Raw genomic sequence first — 19,588 nt, forward strand, 5'->3', positions numbered from 1 at the left:
AACCGTTGAGAGAAGAAACAAAGGATCAAAATGGCAAGATTGCAAACTGTGCGGTGCCAGAATGCACGATATGCGAATGGCCTGAAGGCCGTTCTTTGTAGTTTACTTGGTCCGTAATTTATTTGTTGTAAACACGAGTGAATAAATATGTGAAAGTGAAAGTCCCTTGAATGAACTCGAGAGATTCAAAAATGTGAATATCAATGTGAACGAATTGTTTCATCGCATGTTTCAATTCACCAATTTATTATTTCCAGTATTATCATATTTTTTATTTACGTTTTTTTTATTCAAATGTTCTTCAACGTGCATTTTGTAGACATTGACACTGAGCGTGGAGAAATTCAAAATCGTAAATCAAACAGAACTGTCATCGCAGCTCATCATTTTAAACAGTTTTATGTCCAAGAGAAGACGGATACAATATACAAACGTCATACTGAAATGTCACTTGCATGCAAATCCTCCCCATCTCTGAAAAGTTGGTTTATAATACTGATTCGTATTTGTAACCTGATTTCCTTGAATTTCAAAGAGATTTTATGCCCAGTAAAGCGAGAAATGACTAAATTTGAAGTTAACCGAGCTAAACAAAACAACCTCACACACCATTCATTTGAATTCCATTGTCACGAAAAATACATATTCCTCTGTCCTGAAGAATATCGAGCCAAGGGGACGATTGACTTTTGGCTATACTTTATAACTACAAAACAAAAGTGAGCCACTCTTCTTATCATCCAGATTCATGATTAGCCCAACTCTGCTTAAATAAATTTAGAACATGTGAAAGAACAATATTCCCTGCTCTACCTTTGTCAATTACGTGCAAGTGAAAATATGAGATGAAAGTTTCTCCACATGAGCATGGGAGGATGTTGCATAACACAAGCTACACAAGTTTTCGTGGATTAGAATTTAATTATTGTATATACATATTAGGTTTAAATTTGGAGTGGAAGTAATGCAATCCACTTATTATGTAGGCTTCAGACCCAGACTGTGTCGAAGCTAGTGGGAGAAAGTTACCTCGGGTTGTGAAAGGCACGTAAGACATGTGTATGAGATGAGGTTATTAGTGAAGCTGAGGACTGTAATTAATTTCGCGATCCTCTCATTCGTCTGATTTTTCTTTCCTTCTCCACTACTTTCTATTCAGGTAATCCTTCTCAGAATTGAATACCAGCTCGAGTATGGTGAGATTTTTAGTATACGGAAGTAGAAGTTATAAATAAGCGTTATCTGAGCATTACACTTATTTCAATATTAATTATAAATACTAAGACCGAGATAGCATTATCGAACCTACTTAGTTTCATAGACAGCAGACCTTTGCACTCCAAGCCAACTTTCTGGCAGTGGCATTTCTTAATCCTTGTATTTCGTAAGTTGGTAGATACATATGTGATGATTCCTACTGAGGATGAGTGCTTTCACCAGACGTATCTTGTGAGTTAAGAATATATGCTTGTAGACATTCATTCTTCGAGAATGTGGATTTCTGTCCTACTTAATTTCGAACATCCCGTGAAATTAGAGTGGTATACTTAGCCAGTGAAAGGTAAGTTTTCCAAGGCTATAAGGAAGAAACAATTTAAAAATCGATTAGTGTATGTATCAATCCAATTCGTATTATAGATACTTATATTTATAAATAAGTACACGTATGATGAGGGTGATGGTACATAGGCTACAAGTCTCAGTTTGTTTATCTATACAAAATTTACCTAATGATTATTTCCGGTTTATACCCTAAAGCTAGGGTATTAACCGGAAATCCTTACGCAAAGTACTGTACATGTATAAAAATCATTTCCGACGTGCTCAATTTTGGGAATAGATTATCGTATAACTAATATTTTGCAAATTATTCGTGCAATATCTTAGCGAATCTGCTTGTATTCCTGGTTTATCGAGTTTACCAGGCCAGCAAGGGTTGATCCTAAACTTCTGCAGCTTGAACTTTACGAATATTTTTTAAAAACCATCAGAGTTAATCTCTCCATAATTGGTACGCAGCTAAATCTTTTATCCATAATCCATTTTGCTCGGATCGATAAAAGTTTGTTGTTTTAGGCCGGGTTGAGAGTCAAGTATCCTGAACTCGTCCTGAATTTTAATCCAGGAACAAACTACGTGTAGCACGTGTTGGTTATCAGGCATCTCCACATTGACGCTTAAATATCTAATAATCACACCCGTATTAATTAGCTAAAAAATCTTTCTCCACGTTCAAAGGCTTTACTTATGTACACATTACTCATTGCAGTTAGTTTTTTTACTGCATTTTCGAATTTCATGTTTATGTATGTGCACGTATGTGGGTGTCCATGAAATTACTTTTGCGGACTCTGCAGTACACACGATTTTTGTCTGCAAACAACGATTATATTTTACATACCTCAAATACATACAGGGTGGTTAAAATGTCACGCCACAATGGAAAATTTTTCAATGGGAAAAGTCCCTAAATCTCCATTAGTTACAAGATTTGGGATTGAGATTTTTAGCCCGAGTCAGGGCTTATGGAACCATCATGTCCGTCCGTCCGTCCGTCCGTCTGTCCGTCTTACGATAACTCTCGTTAAACTCATCCTATCGACTTGAAATTTGCTACACATGTAGTATGGGGCAAATGAGGAGTTAAGTTCGAAGATGGGCGAAATCGGTCAAGTGGTTGACCAGTGGGGGTCATATAGGTGGATGGGGTATTATGCATCAAAATTTCAAAATTGTCATAGAAGGCAGAAATTTGGCACTGAGGTTGCTAATGGTGTCTAATGAAAGAGTATGAATTTAAGTTGGAAAAAATTTTATTTTGAAAGACCCTAGGGGGTGATCCATACTGATTTGTCAAAATCGTCATATCGAGTTGAAATTTGGTAGATAGGTTGCGTATGGGGTTTAAGGAAGAACATTAAATGAAATTGGTCAAATTTTTTATCTGGAGGGACCCGAGGGGGTGACCCATATCGATTTTTGAAAATCATTTAATTGAGCTGAAATTTACCATTGACGTTTCTAATAGCTCCTAATGAAATAATATGAAGTTAAATTAGTAAAATTTTTATGTGGAGCGATCCTAGGGGGTGGCCCATACCGATTTTTATAAATTGTCTTAAAAAGATGAAATTCGGTATGGTGATACTTAATGGTCTCGTATGGAAGTATATCAAGTTAAAAGCGAACAAAGTGGAACCAGAGTAGCCTAGGGGGTGACCCATACCGTTTCTAAAAGTAGCTATTTTAAAAATTGGTAACTGATATTCGAGAAATTGGTCATACTTGAATTGGCGAGATGAGAAGAAATAAAATTAAAGTGAAAGCTATTCATTGCGTTTTCTATACAGTTCAAAAAGGCACGCAAAAAGGCAAATAGGAACAAATAGCAACAAGGCTGACTTTTTGCACACACTGGTCACCCCCATTGGTTTGGAAAACGGGCGTAGACGACTAAAAGTTGGCGTGGTCCTGCAGGGTTAGATTAGCTTAATAAATGTAAAGTAAACTTTAAGATTTTTTTGCCAGGAGGACCCAGTGGGGTTTTTGGAATTGGTTAAAGAAGCTGCAATTTTGCAGCGACGATTGCGAATAATTCGCAATCGACAAAAATTTCCCCATAATGACCGGTACCAACTACTATTAGTAGTTGGTTTGTACCGGTCACTTGACAAACATTTGGAAGAGGACTCGGGCTATATAAACACTGCGCACTGTAGGTTTTATAAATTATTATCAAAACTGATGACAAAATTCTTAAAATATTGCATTTTAGAGACAAAATTTCGGTAACTAATGGAAATTTATGGATTTTTCCCATCGAAAAATTTTCCATTGTGGCGTGACATTTTAACCACCCTGTACATATGTACATAAACTTATCTTTTGTGCATACTAGAGCTGAAACTCATCTTAAGTTAAAATGTGTATATGGACAATAAAATCAGTCGAGAGCTGAGAATGTGCATCTGCACTGATACTTAAGATCAGTCAAGAACGCACTTAAAAATCTATGTTCCAGAAGAAAACGTTCAAAAGTTGAAATGACCCATCATATAAGAAGAATGAATAAATGCATGGAAATCGAAAAGATTTATTTCATGCTCGATAAATCAGCGTATGTCTGGGGAACTGCAGTAGCCTAATAAGTGTGTTATTTATCAAGTTTACGAGCACTTGGTTTCAAATGTTTGTTCGAGTTAAGGTAAAACTTCAACTTTAATGATACGAGTAATCTGCTTTCCACCAACACCAATCCTTGTTCGCAGATGTTTCCAATATTAATCGTGTTACACATATGTGTTTGACACTTGACATAGATGGTTGAACCACGCAATATGTTTGTATGGAGTTCAAGTTGGAGGTTTGCAGGACAAAACACCAATTAGTTTAGTGCTTAAATAGATTTATTCGTGAAAACGGGTGCAGTTGTGTAATATCTTTTGACATTCTCATTTTTCCCGAGCTATTGCATGGCTCTGGATAGCGTTACGAAATTTTCTTTGATCATGAAATATGGAAAGTATGCATAAGTATTTGAGTTGTACACATCTGAACGCATTTTGTTTCATCTCCTGTACGGGTCTCCTGGGATAAGTCCTTGTTAAGTTGGATGTACAGAGTGATTGCATCTTGAATTAAAAGTTACGAAACAAAGAACAATGTTGTAAGCAGTGGACAATATGCAAATAATGAAATGCCTCAATCTGTAGGAAAATATGCTTCAGATGGCACAGGACAGTGTATGTAATAATGTACAAGTGTATGTACAGTTAGTACCAGGTTACTAAAATGAATAATTCTGCTAGACAAAACATTGCAAATTATCTATTTGCCAACTTTGGAATGTACTACAATGTAGACGTCCCAAGAAAGTGAATTACGTGCAAAAATGTTGCCAACATCTGTCTAGTATTTTTTAAATTCCCTATTTGCAGCAGAAACCCATCAACTACCTCACCTGCCTATTCATCACACTTGTCAGAATGTTATTTTCGTCCAGACCCGATGATGACTCGGCATACTTAAGAAGATACATATACATATAGATTGAAAATTTGTTGGTACAAAAGAAATACACTTCAAAATTTAAATTTAAAACGGTTTTGACTAAATATGCACATTCATTCAGGCAACAAAGCGCATGGTTTTCAAGGATTTGTTGAATTAAATATATATTTTATTTGCTCGAAATAGTAGTTGACATTGTTAATATGACTAGATGTTAATGATATATAGATAACCTTAAGTAATTGTATAGATAATACAGGTCGCGCGTTTGTAAGAATATAGCTAAGCTATTGTTTTTAAAAATTAATATTATCACAAGATATTTAACCTCATTATAATGGTCATAAAATGTGAGATAGTACGCTCCATGTATGTAATAGTAGACTAGCCAGGACAAGAACATGTTGCATCAATCCACCAGGGATTGCTTTTTGTCCTTTTGAAAAATGTTCAATCCAAACCAAGACGCATTTCTATTTCTATTTAAAGTTCCAAGGAATACATATTTCTCCATCAGACTGCACAGAATAGTAAGTCGTAACCCATAGATGGCATCCTGTGAGGATAGGATTTAACTCTTCTGCTCGGCAACTGCAACAAAATTCCAAGAGGACTGGTTAGTTTACATAATGCGCAATTACTAAATATATTAGCATAGGTATATATTAGCATATTACAGTAATCGATTCAAGCAGTCAATCATTAGAGATGGAGTTACATTGTCGGCTTTCTCCAGCGCATACAATCCCAGTTCAATCATGCACCTGGAGTGAAGATCTCGCTCTTCATACTTTTCTCTGTAACCAACCAAGGATAGTTTCGTTATACTTTCACAAAGAAAGTGAGAAGCATGTGCCATTTTCATAGGAAACGAATACAAAACTTACTTCTTGTATTGGTCAAGTTTACTTGTGGCTTCTTCCATTTTATCCGTAATAAAGTTTACTAGTAGAAATGGGGGGCAAGAGGATGGGACAATTATCTGACCAGTTGGAGACAACATAAGCGGTCCCGAATCCCTATGTGAATATAATTAGACATGCATGTAGTAAACCTAATGTTGCTAAATAAATACAAAGGGTCAAGTACTAAATATACGAGTATTAGTAGCACTTACGATTCAACCACTAGTTCTAGATGAGATAAGCTTCGAGGCCATTGCGAAGGAAAAGTGCACCGTCCTTTATAATCTCCTATCGAAGTGATTAGTTTCGTCAAATTCGACTCGTAGTGATCCACCATTCTAGTCGGTTCAAATTTTCTAGACATAAGTAACAAGCAAATTATGCATAATTATGTATGGTCATTATTATTGATAGTTTAACAAAGCTTTTAATAATCCTTTCCGTTAGCTATTCATTCACATACCTATGCACAATGTTTATATCCTTTAAAGCCCGAGAGAGGGCTAGTTCAACTCTGGGAATTCTGGAAATGATAACGTTATGCCTGTTGGCTCGCTTGATGCTGTCCAACCAGTTTGCACGTACTTCACCACTATTTAAAATGACGTGCCCGTCCAAATTTATACCCGTTTCTCTGCCAAAAATGATCGTCTTGCCTACATTTGCATTTGGGCCACAAGACCATGGTACATTACATTACATGTTATATTATGAATCTACCGTATAATTTTTTTATCAGTACCTCTTAATATTTTCATACTTTCCGGATGGTGGTGAGCAAGAGACAAAAAACTTTGTAGGCATCCTCGACTGTGAACAAAGATAAAAAGGCGAAAATAACAAATTGAATCTAAAATTACTTATGAAACCTTTTAGGGTGAAACCAGTCGTACCAATGTTTTATGCCCCAGCCACATTCCCATATTACATCTAATACACCAAGAGAGTCACTAATGGTTTGCTTTAGTTTAACAACGTCTTCTCGAATAGGCCAACAGTCGAGTAGTTTTTTTCTCGCACTGAGCACATTTGCCTCCAACCATACCCTGAATATATATCCCTTATTACAGATATTTATAGTCATTAATAACAATTTTCAATAACTATTCAAAATGTTCTCGTACCTTAACGAGTCTTGAGCGTTCAGCGCATCTTCAATATCATTCTCAACATCTTGGACATCTTCAGGTCTCGTGTAATACTTATTCATCTCATTTTCAGTTTTATAATGATGTGCTTCCATGTGTGATCTAACATATTCTGATGAAGCCTGAGGTAGATTGTCTAGATACGATGTGGGTAAATTGCAGCTTTCTAAGATTGAATGAATGGTTTTTCGCACATCTTTGTTTCCCAGAGTTATGTTAACTGACTGAAAATTTGTAACTACATAGGCTTTAGAATTTTTTAGTTAAGATGTAGTATTTATGTTATCAATAGTATTGATTGGCTTACTCGTTGGAAGTGAAACACGAGGTGACCCAGTTCTCAAATAAAATGTAAGATGCGTCGATGGAAGCGGTCTATTCACAGTCGCAGATTCGATATACGAGTTGAGTTGTTTCAGAGAGTCTTCGTTTACTGCCTATAATCATATTTATAATCATGCTAAAATTAAAGTGTAGAGTTGAAATAATCAATATATTGATGGGTCTAAGGTTTTTACCCTTTCTTTCGGAAACTGGCCGAATAAATCTGGATGAACGGCGAAGAAAAAGGGTTTCAATGCCGTAAACGCTTCGCCAGAGCTGAGGGAACGGCAAAGCTGACGATTCCACAGGTTTAATTCAGGGACGCTGAAATGTATGTACCATTAGTTTAACCTATTTGTTGTCCTCTGATATAGTCATATAATACTTAATTGTAACCTCTGGGACAATGTAAAAAATTTTGGACCCCATCGATGACTCAACAACTGTGTCACCTGGCGTGGTGATGTCATTAAGCCCATTCCTTGATAGACCTATTATTGAAAGCTCAATTAAAGTTCAGTAGTTGGATTTTATTTAATGAAAATTACTAATACAATAGAGAGAAATAGCTACTTGATTTAGTTCTTCAATACGTGATATCTTCTTAGCTGCTTAGGTCCTGCGTTGGCTAGAAAATTACACAAATAGTTAAAGTACCGATTTGTATTAACTTTTAATCCTATATAGAATATATTTTAGGAACAATTTGTTAAGAATCATTGGTAAATATTTACTTAGTAGGATTTTTATAATCCATTTTACCTCTTCAATAATCGAAGCTTAAATTGACTAAATAAACCAATTAATAACTAGAACTAACTTTGAAATTCACAATTTTCTTAACTATTAACCAAACAAAGGATTTTTTACAAGGAAGGTCACGATTGTGTTGTTATTGTTGTTGTGAACACACATTCCCGGTCTTGGGATAAGGGCAACAAGGAGCAACTTCCATGCAAAATAAACAAAATTTTGCATGGGGTTGACTCAAATGACTCAAATGATCTTACGCAGAATTTATAGATTAACAGTAATAATACACAAATGTCATGTAATGCCAAAATGTTTGAATGTCCAATTATTATCAACACTACCGTCGACGGAGAAATAAAAATATAAAAAGTTACGAATCTGCGGTCGGTAGTGTAAATGGATACCTCGATAAAACATTTATTCAAGTCTCTATAAAGTAAAATAGCACATGTAATTTGCATAGATGGACAGGCCAAACTTTAAAAGATTTATTAATGGAATCAAGAATAAAAAGGCCAAAACTTTAGATCCCCATCTTATGATGTTTATTATTTAACAGTAAATCCAAACCCCTTCATATATTGATGGTTAAGGTTTCTTTTCCAATTTTTTTCTTTCATCAACAAAGTTTCTGAACGTTTTCACGAAGTTATGAATATCGCGCAACGAATTGTACATGAAAATCCTTGAATTTATCCAACATAATTTTTAACTTTTCTGGTTGAGGAAGAATGGTGGTTCTAAATATAAGAACATGCAATGATTTAAATTGCTTTAATTATTTAATTAAGATGGGACGCATAGTTTTAGTACAAACCTAAAATGGTAAGTTCCAGGATATTGTCCAAATCCAGATCCAGGTACGATGCAGATTCCTGTATTTTCCAAGAGATCAAATGCATAGAATGCATCAGGCTGTTGGCCTTTAGCTTTCGCTGCATCAATGGCTTTCTGTGGAATTGTAATCTATACGCCAAAAATACATAAATCACAAGTATCTATAATATCAGATCAGATTGTAATTGGGAAATTTTTTACCCGAGGAAAGGCATACATTGCACCTTGAACGGGGTTGCATTTTATGCCTGTATACATAAATATTATATAATATTTATGTTATTTAATTATATAATTAAATTTATAAATCGAATAGGTCTCTAAATGATTTAATAAAAGCCGTAAAATATCGGATATTCTATTCCAAAGTGTTTTTGAGAGGAGAATGATTATGATACTAACCTGGAATGGAATTGAAAGTGTCTGCAATCATGGTGGCCCTTGACGCGAGGGATTTCAAAACTGCTGTCTTTTCCTGAATGAAAAGGTCGTATGAAGGGTCATTTGGTTTTGGTGGATCAACTACACAGTCCATGGCGGCCTGAAACACAATAATGATCGATATACATATGAATAACTAGACCCTTTTGTGCAATAATGATACAATGATATGATTCCTAACCTGACCGAGCACCGTGGGGCAAAGTTTTGCGGAAATTGACTTGAGGAGCATGGCTTTCACCTATTTACAAATTTAAAAAGTAGTTTAATCATCATTTTTTTCGTCTATGGTCAAAATGTGATATATATTACTATATACGTTTATACCTTTGCATCCATATTTATGACTTCACTATAACCCCCACGTAGGCCGCATTCTCCCATATATCCTGATTCAAAACGCGTATGGCATTACCTGCCAAATTACATTTTCAAATGAAAATTTGTGAGTAAGAACCAACCTTTTGAAGTTGAAAAATAAGAAGCGAGCTCCATGCCGTTATACGGTGATCCCATTTCCATCATAACTTTTATAACAAATCACATGAACAATAATGTATACCTCAATAAATAATTATAACTAATAATTAGTAATAATATAATAATGGTCATATACCTTTTTTAAACGAGTGAAATTTGCTTCCATCAGCATAAACATTGTCCTGATACACTTCATCCGCAAGTATAAATAGGCGCTCGTTATATGCAAACTTGATAATTTCTTCTATATTCTCCCTGGTTAGCACCTGGCCTAAAAAGCAAAGGTCCGTAATTATGTTGTAAAGAATTTATAAACAGAGTTAATTCGTAAGGATATAATATTACATACAGAAACTTTCTATTAAAAATATGTTCATTATTGGGAGTTAATTACCAGTTGGGTTTCCAGGATTTATTACGACTAGCATTCTAGGTACGCATTTAGTTTTGGCTTCTTTGAGTGTCCTTTCCAGCTCCTTAATGTCCAACGCCCAACCTCGGGACTCGTCAAGAAAATAACCAGCCTGATAGAAAATATATCAGCCTCCCCCTAGTCAATATTAAATGCAATAAATTTTAATTTACCTGATAAATGCTATACTCAGCCAGAGAGGCAGAATACAGCGGGTACTGAAATTGTTCATTTAAGTTATGAGAGATGAATTGGATTTGAACTCTTCATAGTATTGATTTAGTATATACATGTCTACAGACCTGTGGAATGGGAATCAAGCAACCGGTGGGTGGATGACTAGCATCTTGTTCAATGAACAATTTTAGAGTAGCCTGTTATAAAAAATATGGACATACATATTTATATCTGATATAGGTCAAAATATTCACTTAATTGAATTTTCATATAGTTAATTATTGTGATTATCATGATACCCTAATGCCTTCAGAAGCACCAGCACAGAGAATAATGTCGTCAGGATTAGAAGGAATTCCACCATCCCTTTTTGTAATGTACTCGCTAGCGTGCTGCAAAAACATGTTGATTAAAGTTAGATTCGCAATCGTAATCGAAGTGTACAATATTTTCTAACCTGTCGAATTACTTCAATGCCTGCAGAGTCACTATACGACCCTATGAATACAGATTTTTACCAATTTAGTCATGTCATGATTCATCTCTATATGCATGAATGATACTTATTAAGAGGTGCGAATTGAAAGCAGTAAAAACTTACCTGCACTGCCTCCTTTGCATCCTGATTATAAAAAATAGTTATTTTTTATACTTTATTTCGGAGCAAGATAAAACGTATACACCATCAAAAATAAAATGATTTTTACCTCCCAAAATGGATCTTGCCTTTGCCTTGACATCGGAGGGAAAGTTTACCGTGTCAATCAGCTCGGGGAAAGAAATTAATGCCAGCACCTAGTATTCAATTTACAACATTAATGGATTTATTCTCGATAGTGCGAATTCAAATCATTCAACCAACTAATAAGTACATTCTAGTAAATACCTGACGAATAAATGTGATTGGTTTTTGTCCCATTGCATGGGCGTCACCTATATTCGCTTTAATTACTTCAGTGAATGGCTTCTTTGACCCCTACACAAAGATACATAATTTTGAAGATTATCCTTTGTATAAATTTCAATATCTTTGTGTGCGTATGTAAAGTTGTCAGGTTTAGGACGTACCGCTGATAGTTCCTTCTCAATTTCCGTAGCCCCTACGAATTAGTAATAAACCGTTACAACGCATGTAACCAAGGGGTGAAAGGAGTGTCATACGTCAATGTGAATATCAAATTGTTCGAAAATTTGTTAAGATTGACACTTCTGACGTGTTTTCGACTTTTGTGTCTTATTTGTGTCAAATTTAACAGTTGATAACCCTTATGTGACCTTTATATGACCTCTGAGGTCAAAATGGAGGTCACCAATGAATTCGGGGTTAAATTTCAGTTGAAATTGAAATAGATATGTCCTATGACCTTTACATGACCTCTGAGGTCAAAATGGAGGTCACCATTGAATTTGACATTGAAAAATAGTTAAAAATGACGTGTCACATGTCAAAACTGACAAGTGACACTTTTTCGTCACTTTTCGTCACCGTAACGATGTCATCGTCACAGGTGACGTCCAACCGCAAAATGACATGAATTTTCGAATTCCTCATTGAAAAATAGTTAAAAATGATGTGTCACATGTCAAAACTGACAAGTGACACTTTTTCGTCACTTTTCGTCACTGTGACGACGTCATCGTCACAGGTGACGATGTCACAGTGTCCATCTTCGAACTCGTCCTGTCCATTGACGTTAGGAGTTTACGTTCAAAATTTCAAGTGTCTATGTCTTTTCGTTCAAAAGTTATCGGAGCTACAGACAGACAGACGGACGGACGGACGGACGGACAGACAGACGGACATAACGATCTTATAAAGGGCTTTCACCCCTTAATAATAAATGTAAGCATTTTACTTAATCTGTGATTCAATTATCCTTAGTTAATTGGCGTACTTATGACGAGAGGACCTCGCACCGCATACTCCATGGTCTTAATGTTTGGATTCATGTTATCCAAAGTGATTGTCTTCGACGAGCCATTCCCCACGACCGTTGTATGAAGCATCCTGTAGGGTGAAGTAAACAGTAGACCTGTAAAATAATTAAATATTAAATATATTTATCTTGATAAAAAAGAATTCACGCTGGTTCAATAAATAACTTAACTTGTATGTACATACATATAACAAGCCCCAAAAATATCTACTACAATTATATTTAATCTAAAAATTATCATTTCTGAGGAGGGGAGCTTGCGAGGTTGATAATAACAGATCTCGATGCCCTTTGGATATGTGATAGGGTCTCATGAGTGTACTAAAACCCTGAAGTGGTTTGACTCCATGGCCACATTTGCGCCCGCCACACCCACTCAAAAATGCCCAAAAAACGCTTCCACTCCAGTTTTCACTCACTCAAATCCACGTCAAAAATCCAATTTTACTCGGATTTTGAAATTTCTTTCATCATTACACTCCCAGATAGTTGCTTTCTTCAATCCAATATCAAACCCAATTTTTCGAAATTTTTAGTATTTTTAAAATTTGAAATTCTGAATGAGGATTGTTGTAGTAATCAACAACTCAAATTACGCCTGCGAAATAATCATCAGCAAAATTGAGTTTGATATGGAATTGAAGAAAGCAACTATCTGGGAGCGTAATGGTGAAAGAAATTTCAAAATCCGAGTAAAATTGGATTTCTGGCGTGGATTTGAGTGAGTGAAAACTGGAGTGAAAGCGTTTTTTAGGCATTTTTGAGTGGGTGTGGCGGGCGCAAATGTGGCCATGGAGTCAAACCACTTCAGGGTTTTAGTACACTCATAGGACCCTACCACATATCCAAAGGGCATCGAGATCTGTTATTATCAACCTCGCAAGCTCCCCTCCTGAGCTTACTTGATACAAAGTTTAACAGAAACTATAGTCTCCGATTCCTATCAATCTTTCTTGTCAAAACACGGAGGGGTGGGTGTTGGCGTTGGTATTTTCCTAATGTTAATCTGTAGCTCAACAAGTAGACTCCAAGAACTGACTGTTACTGTTATAATTAACTCTAATTGTGGGACAGATGTCAACTGTCAAGTGAACTGTGCATTGCTCGTTAAATTTTAATCTGTCTACCATGTATGTATCTCAATGAATAATGATTTGCTGATAACGCATACATAATTCTATTCCATGAGCTACTGGCTGTATATATATGTACATATTTACTTTCGTTATACCAACACATTTCGTTCATACATATTTGCTAATATCAATTTATTTGATATGCAATGCACATCGATAATCCTCTGAAAATATCGACCAGGATTTGTATAGTGGAGTGGAATGGTAGAATACAAATATTATTCCATTTCTCTATTGTCTATTAATTGCAATAATTGATTGCACTACATTTCCCTTACCTGTTCAAGATTGCAGATAAAAATGAGACTGATGCACAGTGAACTTTAAGGTATTAAAGATAAAATAGTTGGATTTTAGAAGATGTCGAGTATCAGATTCAGGGTTGTAGAATTGCACTACAAACTGCTTCCAAAAACTTTTTCTGTAGTCAGGCAAGCTTTGTGCAGATCATGCCTCGGGGTCTGTTTTAATTGTTCTATCAGAACTGGATGGAATCTCGTGGTCGGTCGGCAGGAAAAAACATACATTGCTTTTGAATGCATGGTTATACAACAATAGTAATTTCATTAGCACTTGTTATGCGGGGCAACGTTAGCATGCAAGTGCTAATTGTTGTAAATCATAAAACATCACTACTAATCACAAGTGGTCGGATGTTGTTTATGACTTCATGGAGCTTGTGGGTACTTTGCACCAGTCCACTTTGGGGATTGCGTGGGTGAGGATGTATTACAGTGTGTCTTATATTTTGAAATTTTCTAAATTTTTATCCTGCCTGTCAACCTTTTCATAGGGGCCAAGATGGACATTGGTACATATGTATGTACCTGTCGCAATTGCTACATATTGCCTACATATGTCCATCTCAAACTCTCAATGTCTCATTATACTGAGAATTTGAGAACGTGTTTTTTATTACCAATGATTAAAAATCGTCGTCTTCTATGACAAATATGGAGGCCATTTGATAATACATAATCAGAGTGGAAGATTGTGTATATAACTTTAACACTTCCTAAGAATCCCTTAATTACACATATGTGTATTGTTTTTTAACTTGACACATGCAATATTCTGTTCAACAAGAATATTTGGCCCATGAAAGATTTGAGAGAAACTTATTGGAAAAGACCAATATTATCTACGTTGTACATATAAAATAAAACTTCACAACCTGGTCACGAGTATGTAGGAAAGATGGTACTTCTATTTTCGGGGTTTTGAGGAGATCCTTAACATGGTTAATACATCAGGTAAAGATATAGTGCGATTTATCGATCTTCTCAAACAAGTGTCATGTATAAAATATAAAACGCTAACAGAATTGCTATATGCATATTTATTTTCCCAGAAATGAAATTTCATGTCAACGTACACCCAAATACCCATATACAGTATGTGCATAGAGCTCTTTGATGCCAGAAATTTTATTAGCCTATTAATGCACGCTTATATTTTACCTACTCCTAGACAATTTCAGTTGAATTAGATTAGTAACTCTCATGACTTGATGCAATTGCTTCGGTTCATGCATCGCATCCTTGACTTCTATTACGGCAGTGACAGAGAAATATCCATGTACAATATGTACATACCCACTTTCTCTCGCAAATTTTGTCTACTTTGGGGAATAATCTGAAGAAACAAACCTGGGCAAACATGATGGTCTTCATGGTTGACGCAAAGTGAGGGCATCGTGGCGAGGCGACCGCGGTGGGTGGAGTGCTGGCGCTGGGAATGTCGCAAGGTCGCCACGACGGATGAACTTCTTCGCCAAAGAGAGACTGAAGAAGGATAACGGAGTCGCATCACATTCACCACCATCGTCTTGCTTGGTTATATAGATCACGATCACGAGTGGTTTTTTACGTGTTTTGTTGGCACTCTCCACTTAGTTTATTCCTGAAGATAAGAAGACTACTTCTCAAATCTCTAACTCTCCTATCTTGCCCGAGTTTTGCCGCAGCACCGGAAATTGCACATAGTTTATTTCAAAATCCCATGGTTCAAATAACCTAGCACAGTTTAACCACCGTGGAGACCTGCAAGGTTACGTTTAAATATAAAACAGAATCAGCAGAATTTGACTTTGTGTATAGGATTCGGATAGATAAATTTTCGGATTTCTCTCGGGAAGTTTTCGGATTTATTCACTCAATTCAGTCGAATTCACTCCAATAAAGTCGAAAGGGGTATGACTTTGACTTGAAAGATTGGATGATACAGAACACAATTAACAAAAGTTCTAATTATTAGATGCATACTTAAATTATATAGATCAGCACAGCAACAACTTCAGATTTTTTGCGAAATCATATGCGAATTAATGCGATGGATAACGATACTTATGATAAATGTGAACTTACTACCAAAGACAAGTGGACTATATTGGACCGAATATAACTAAAGATATGCAGCAATGCAAATGTACTCACGATTTGCTACTTATGAAGTTTATAGTCTTTTTATTAATAAAATCAGCCGCTTTGATAATATCAAACACATGTGAATGAATACACTCATATTGTTTATGAATATTACATAATACATACATACATTAGATATATCTAATCCACAGGTCTAATCTCATATCGAATATTGGTTTGATCTCCGGTTTATAACTTTGGAGGATGTAATAATCCGAAATACTCTTCATTATAAAACAAAATGTAAAAATTATTAATGATTGCATGAACAAATTGAGACATCGAGTTCTTTCCAGGAGGCAAAATGAGTGCTTTTTACTTTTCCGTACGCAAAAGTTCCTAAATCTGTTCTTGAAACTGTCAAGGTTGAAAGTAAAATCTGGAATTTGAGGTCTTCGCTGGAAAAGCCGATCACTGGACGACGAAGGTCGAAAGGAAGATGAAGTTGGTTGAAGATATGCCAAATCCTATTTTTCTCGACTTGAAGCCAAACCGTTTACTTTTAGATTCGAAATTCGACGGTTACAAATTGTCACTCGACACCCTCCCAATCTACATCACTCCATTTTTGAATGGTTATTAATTTATAAATTAATTCTATAGACTCTAAATGCAATCAAAACCAACTAATCTAGTTTATTGTTTGTTTGATTAAATTTAAACTTTGAAATGTATAGGAGTTGACCGGGTTGGAGCTACAGATGACCAATATTCAATCCAACATGCCAAACTATTCGGCCTCTACAACTGCCTGCATGGCGACCCCTTCAATTCAAACGTTTCTTATGTAGTTGACAGAAATTGGACCGTTCATCGTGTTGCATTTAGCAATGAAGTAAGCAAAACATGCTTAAATTGACTCGCATTTTTTGTATCTTTGTTATATTAACATATTAAAAGAGTGTATAAAGTTAATCCGCTTTTGTTCATTGTTGGTTTGTTGTTGTTGTTGTAGGCCAATACTTTTGAACCACTGCAGGAAGTTTGGAACATTCCAACACGGACAGAACAAACTATGGGCAGGCATAATGTGAATATTACATTTCCCTCAGAAAGATATGTCGTGGTCAGTGATGGGTTTAGTACATTTTTTATTGTCGAGACTGGAGATCGATCTGTGAATGAATCAACCTCATGGAAGGTATGTATGTATATTTAGGCACGTCATTAATTTATTTGTTCAATCATTCAATATATCGTAATGTTTTTAGATTGTGCATGAACAGAAAGAAATTCAAGAGCACTCCATACATAAATTAGGACAATTCACTCTTCTTGACTCCAAGATGTACAAGTCGAGCACACATGAAGTATTTTTAGACATTTTGTTGTTACGTCTCCAGAACAAAAGTGATACAGACATTTCTGAATTTTTGGATAAACATGACGGCGAATTTCTTGCAATGTCTGCAAACCATCCATTTGTGTCTAAGATTAATTGGCTCACTTTCAAAGAAGGTGACTTGTTAATGTTGTTAAATTGCAATGACTTTATAGAACTAAAGGAATTTATTATATTAACATAGATGCTGGAAAATGGAGTTCTGATTGCTCTCGAACTCTACTTGGGCCATCAGCCTTAGACTATGCGTGTTTGGAACGGGAAGGTAGTGCAGTGCTTATTGCAAGTGAAAATCATTTTGCATTCTACCACGTCTCAAATGAGCCCTTGAGATACACAAAGAAATCTAAAAACGTTAAAGGAACAGAAGGTAACATGAACATGCAATTTCGACCTTCAATCGTTATATAAAGGATGGCACAAAAAGAAAGTATCGCATCATTCCCTCGTTCACTTAATGTCAATTACTTTTTTCCACTGAACGAGTTTAATCATTTTCGACTCTTTTAACATGGGAAACATAATTGTTTCATGAATGTGTGTCCAGTATTTTTTGAGTTATTGAAGTTTGAAATTTCATTACAAAAGTGTAGTACTTTCCTTTGTGCCACGATTTACGTTTTTGTTCGATTTGTTGCCTAATTCTTTTTTAATTATTTTTATATTTAAGTCGAGAAACCTGACTACGTTTGGATGCAGAATAATACTGAAATCACTATATTGTTTAAAATACCAATTGGGGCAAGAAAAACTGACATCACCGTTGACGTAAAGCCATCTTCCATTTGTTTGGTTTATGGTGGTACTCCAATGTTGGAAGGAGAACTTTTACAAAATGTGAAATCAGATGAATCAGTTTGGACCATAAATCCTCATAGGTGTGCGGTTTAATTACACCTAAAAAATATATGTCTTTCTATTTGATTCGTTTTGTTTCTGTTAGCGTTATTGACGAGGACAATACAGAGGATAGCGAGCCCTTCGTATCGGGAAATTTGTCAACATTGCAAAGCCAGTACCAAAGTTTGGAAATTATCCTTCAAAAAGCTTCTGAAGTTCGATGGGAAGGAGAGTCTGTTGTTAAAGGAGTTTCATCCTCATCACAAGGACAACAAGTCCTTGATCCTGAAGCAGTAGCAAATATTCAAGAGAGATTGAATCATTTATGTTCCGACAAATGGGTATATATATTTATAATATGCATTTAATGCAGCATTTATACATAATATGTATTTAATACGACACCAAATTAATTATCAGGCTATTTATTGTTTTAGAATGACGACCCACTTCGTACCAACATTTGTGACCCGCAGCAATTAGAAGATTGTGACTGTCTTCCTGCAGACACCACATCGTTTATGCGATTAGACAAAAATCTACAATGTATTTCACATGTGGTATGCATAATTTACAATTATTGACGTATGTATGTGTGTATTTATATATTTTGTGTACATTATGAAAATAGGCAAGCCTTGGAGGACATCAGTGGCTGTTTAGCGCAAGGGTTCATGGTTCTTCGATCCCCGCAATGTGTATTCGCCACGATGTTGACGGTCTTCTGTGGCAGCCACCTGAAGTTGACAATAATTTATTAGACTCTTGGACCTTGGAGCATGTTGGAACATTTTCTGCTATGGGGTATGTGCAAGCATCCAAACAGCAACGCAAATTTACAGCATGTCCTCCAGGTATTTCAAATCAACTAATTAAATACAAATTTATTACACAAAAACATTTATATGTATGTATGAATAACACTTTGTGTGTTTTTTTCATTTCAGACCTTTCGTATCTCGCAATTTGCGATGCATCAAAACATGTATACATTTATCGTCAACCACACGAAATTGGATCCGATTTGAGAAACCGCAAAACTGGACAAATTATCAGTCACGTTTCGAAACAACATGTTGTCTCACTGGAACCACCTCTCGAAATACTGGGCGCTCATGCTACCGACGATTTTCTATTTGTTTTGACGACGCAAAATGTTCATGCAATTCGAGTTAAGGAAGTTGTTGATGAATGATCATTTATAATTGCTATTAGTTTTTTGTAAAAAATTTACATTTTATATCATTCCACCAAAAGAATAAAACATAATTATACTTGGAAATACTAGTTGTCTTTGTGTAATCTTTACATATTCTGGCCTGGCAGTATACAAGAGCATCATTAACACGAGCTTCATCACTCACACAACTAAACTGCTGAAAGTAGGTCATCAACCAACTGCATACGATTACCGCTTCTC

The 19,588-nt window shown here is 35.6% G+C and overlaps 3 protein-coding genes across 6 annotated transcripts; 1 reads left to right on the forward strand and 2 right to left on the reverse strand.

Annotated features, from left to right (window-relative positions):
* Nucleotides 1-5,157: 5,157 nt before the first annotated feature.
* LOC110859606 (T-cell activation inhibitor, mitochondrial) lies at nucleotides 5,158-8,319 on the reverse strand. Its single transcript, XM_022108569.2, has 13 exons — nucleotides 8,150-8,319; nucleotides 7,961-8,015; nucleotides 7,784-7,878; nucleotides 7,582-7,711; nucleotides 7,371-7,500; nucleotides 7,040-7,301; nucleotides 6,809-6,961; nucleotides 6,658-6,725; nucleotides 6,379-6,571; nucleotides 6,128-6,271; nucleotides 5,898-6,029; nucleotides 5,688-5,807; nucleotides 5,158-5,601 (listed from the first exon to the last, which is right to left on the reverse strand). Exons 3-13 carry the CDS (start codon nucleotides 7,864-7,866, stop codon nucleotides 5,490-5,492), a joined length of 1,527 nt encoding a protein of 508 aa, XP_021964261.1. The 5' UTR covers nucleotides 7,867-7,878; nucleotides 7,961-8,015; nucleotides 8,150-8,319; the 3' UTR covers nucleotides 5,158-5,489.
* Nucleotides 8,320-8,519: 200 nt separating this feature from the next.
* Nucleotides 8,520-15,991, reverse strand: LOC110853713 (alanine aminotransferase 2-like). 3 transcript variants are annotated; one of them, XM_022102026.2, is made up of 19 exons: nucleotides 15,210-15,991; nucleotides 12,383-12,520; nucleotides 11,556-11,587; nucleotides 11,374-11,463; nucleotides 11,195-11,282; nucleotides 11,089-11,109; nucleotides 10,945-10,985; nucleotides 10,787-10,879; nucleotides 10,613-10,684; nucleotides 10,484-10,528; nucleotides 10,293-10,422; nucleotides 10,035-10,169; nucleotides 9,880-9,945; nucleotides 9,746-9,807; nucleotides 9,600-9,659; nucleotides 9,380-9,518; nucleotides 9,179-9,225; nucleotides 8,958-9,106; nucleotides 8,520-8,880 (listed from the first exon to the last, which is right to left on the reverse strand). In XM_022102026.2, exons 1-19 carry the CDS (start codon nucleotides 15,382-15,384, stop codon nucleotides 8,790-8,792), a joined length of 1,674 nt encoding a protein of 557 aa, XP_021957718.1. In that variant the 5' UTR covers nucleotides 15,385-15,991; the 3' UTR covers nucleotides 8,520-8,789. The 3 variants fall into 3 exon arrangements, with proteins under 3 accessions (XP_021957718.1, XP_021957735.1, XP_021957727.1); XM_022102043.2 differs by lacking the exon at nucleotides 15,210-15,991 and adding an exon at nucleotides 13,839-13,983; XM_022102035.2 differs by lacking the exon at nucleotides 15,210-15,991 and adding an exon at nucleotides 13,327-13,516.
* Nucleotides 15,992-16,147: 156 nt separating this feature from the next.
* Nucleotides 16,148-19,450, forward strand: LOC110855514 (nudC domain-containing protein 1). Of its 2 annotated transcripts, XM_035846791.1 has the most exons (11): nucleotides 16,189-16,430; nucleotides 16,493-16,561; nucleotides 16,664-16,821; nucleotides 16,942-17,127; nucleotides 17,198-17,444; nucleotides 17,513-17,698; nucleotides 17,999-18,206; nucleotides 18,272-18,509; nucleotides 18,606-18,728; nucleotides 18,800-19,022; nucleotides 19,116-19,450. In XM_035846791.1, the coding sequence occupies exons 4-11, from the start codon at nucleotides 17,002-17,004 to the stop codon at nucleotides 19,361-19,363; spliced, it is 1,599 nt and encodes a 532-aa protein (XP_035702684.1). In that variant the 5' UTR covers nucleotides 16,189-16,430; nucleotides 16,493-16,561; nucleotides 16,664-16,821; nucleotides 16,942-17,001; the 3' UTR covers nucleotides 19,364-19,450. The 2 variants fall into 2 exon arrangements, with proteins under 2 accessions (XP_021959612.1, XP_035702684.1); XM_022103920.2 differs by having other exon boundaries at nucleotides 16,148-16,561.
* The last annotated feature ends 138 nt before the right edge of the window (nucleotides 19,451-19,588 follow it).

The sequence above is a fragment of the Folsomia candida genome, unplaced genomic scaffold (assembly GCF_002217175.1).
Source record: "Folsomia candida strain VU population unplaced genomic scaffold, ASM221717v1 Fcan01_Sc001, whole genome shotgun sequence".
Taxonomy (NCBI): Eukaryota; Metazoa; Arthropoda; class Collembola; order Entomobryomorpha; family Isotomidae; genus Folsomia; species Folsomia candida.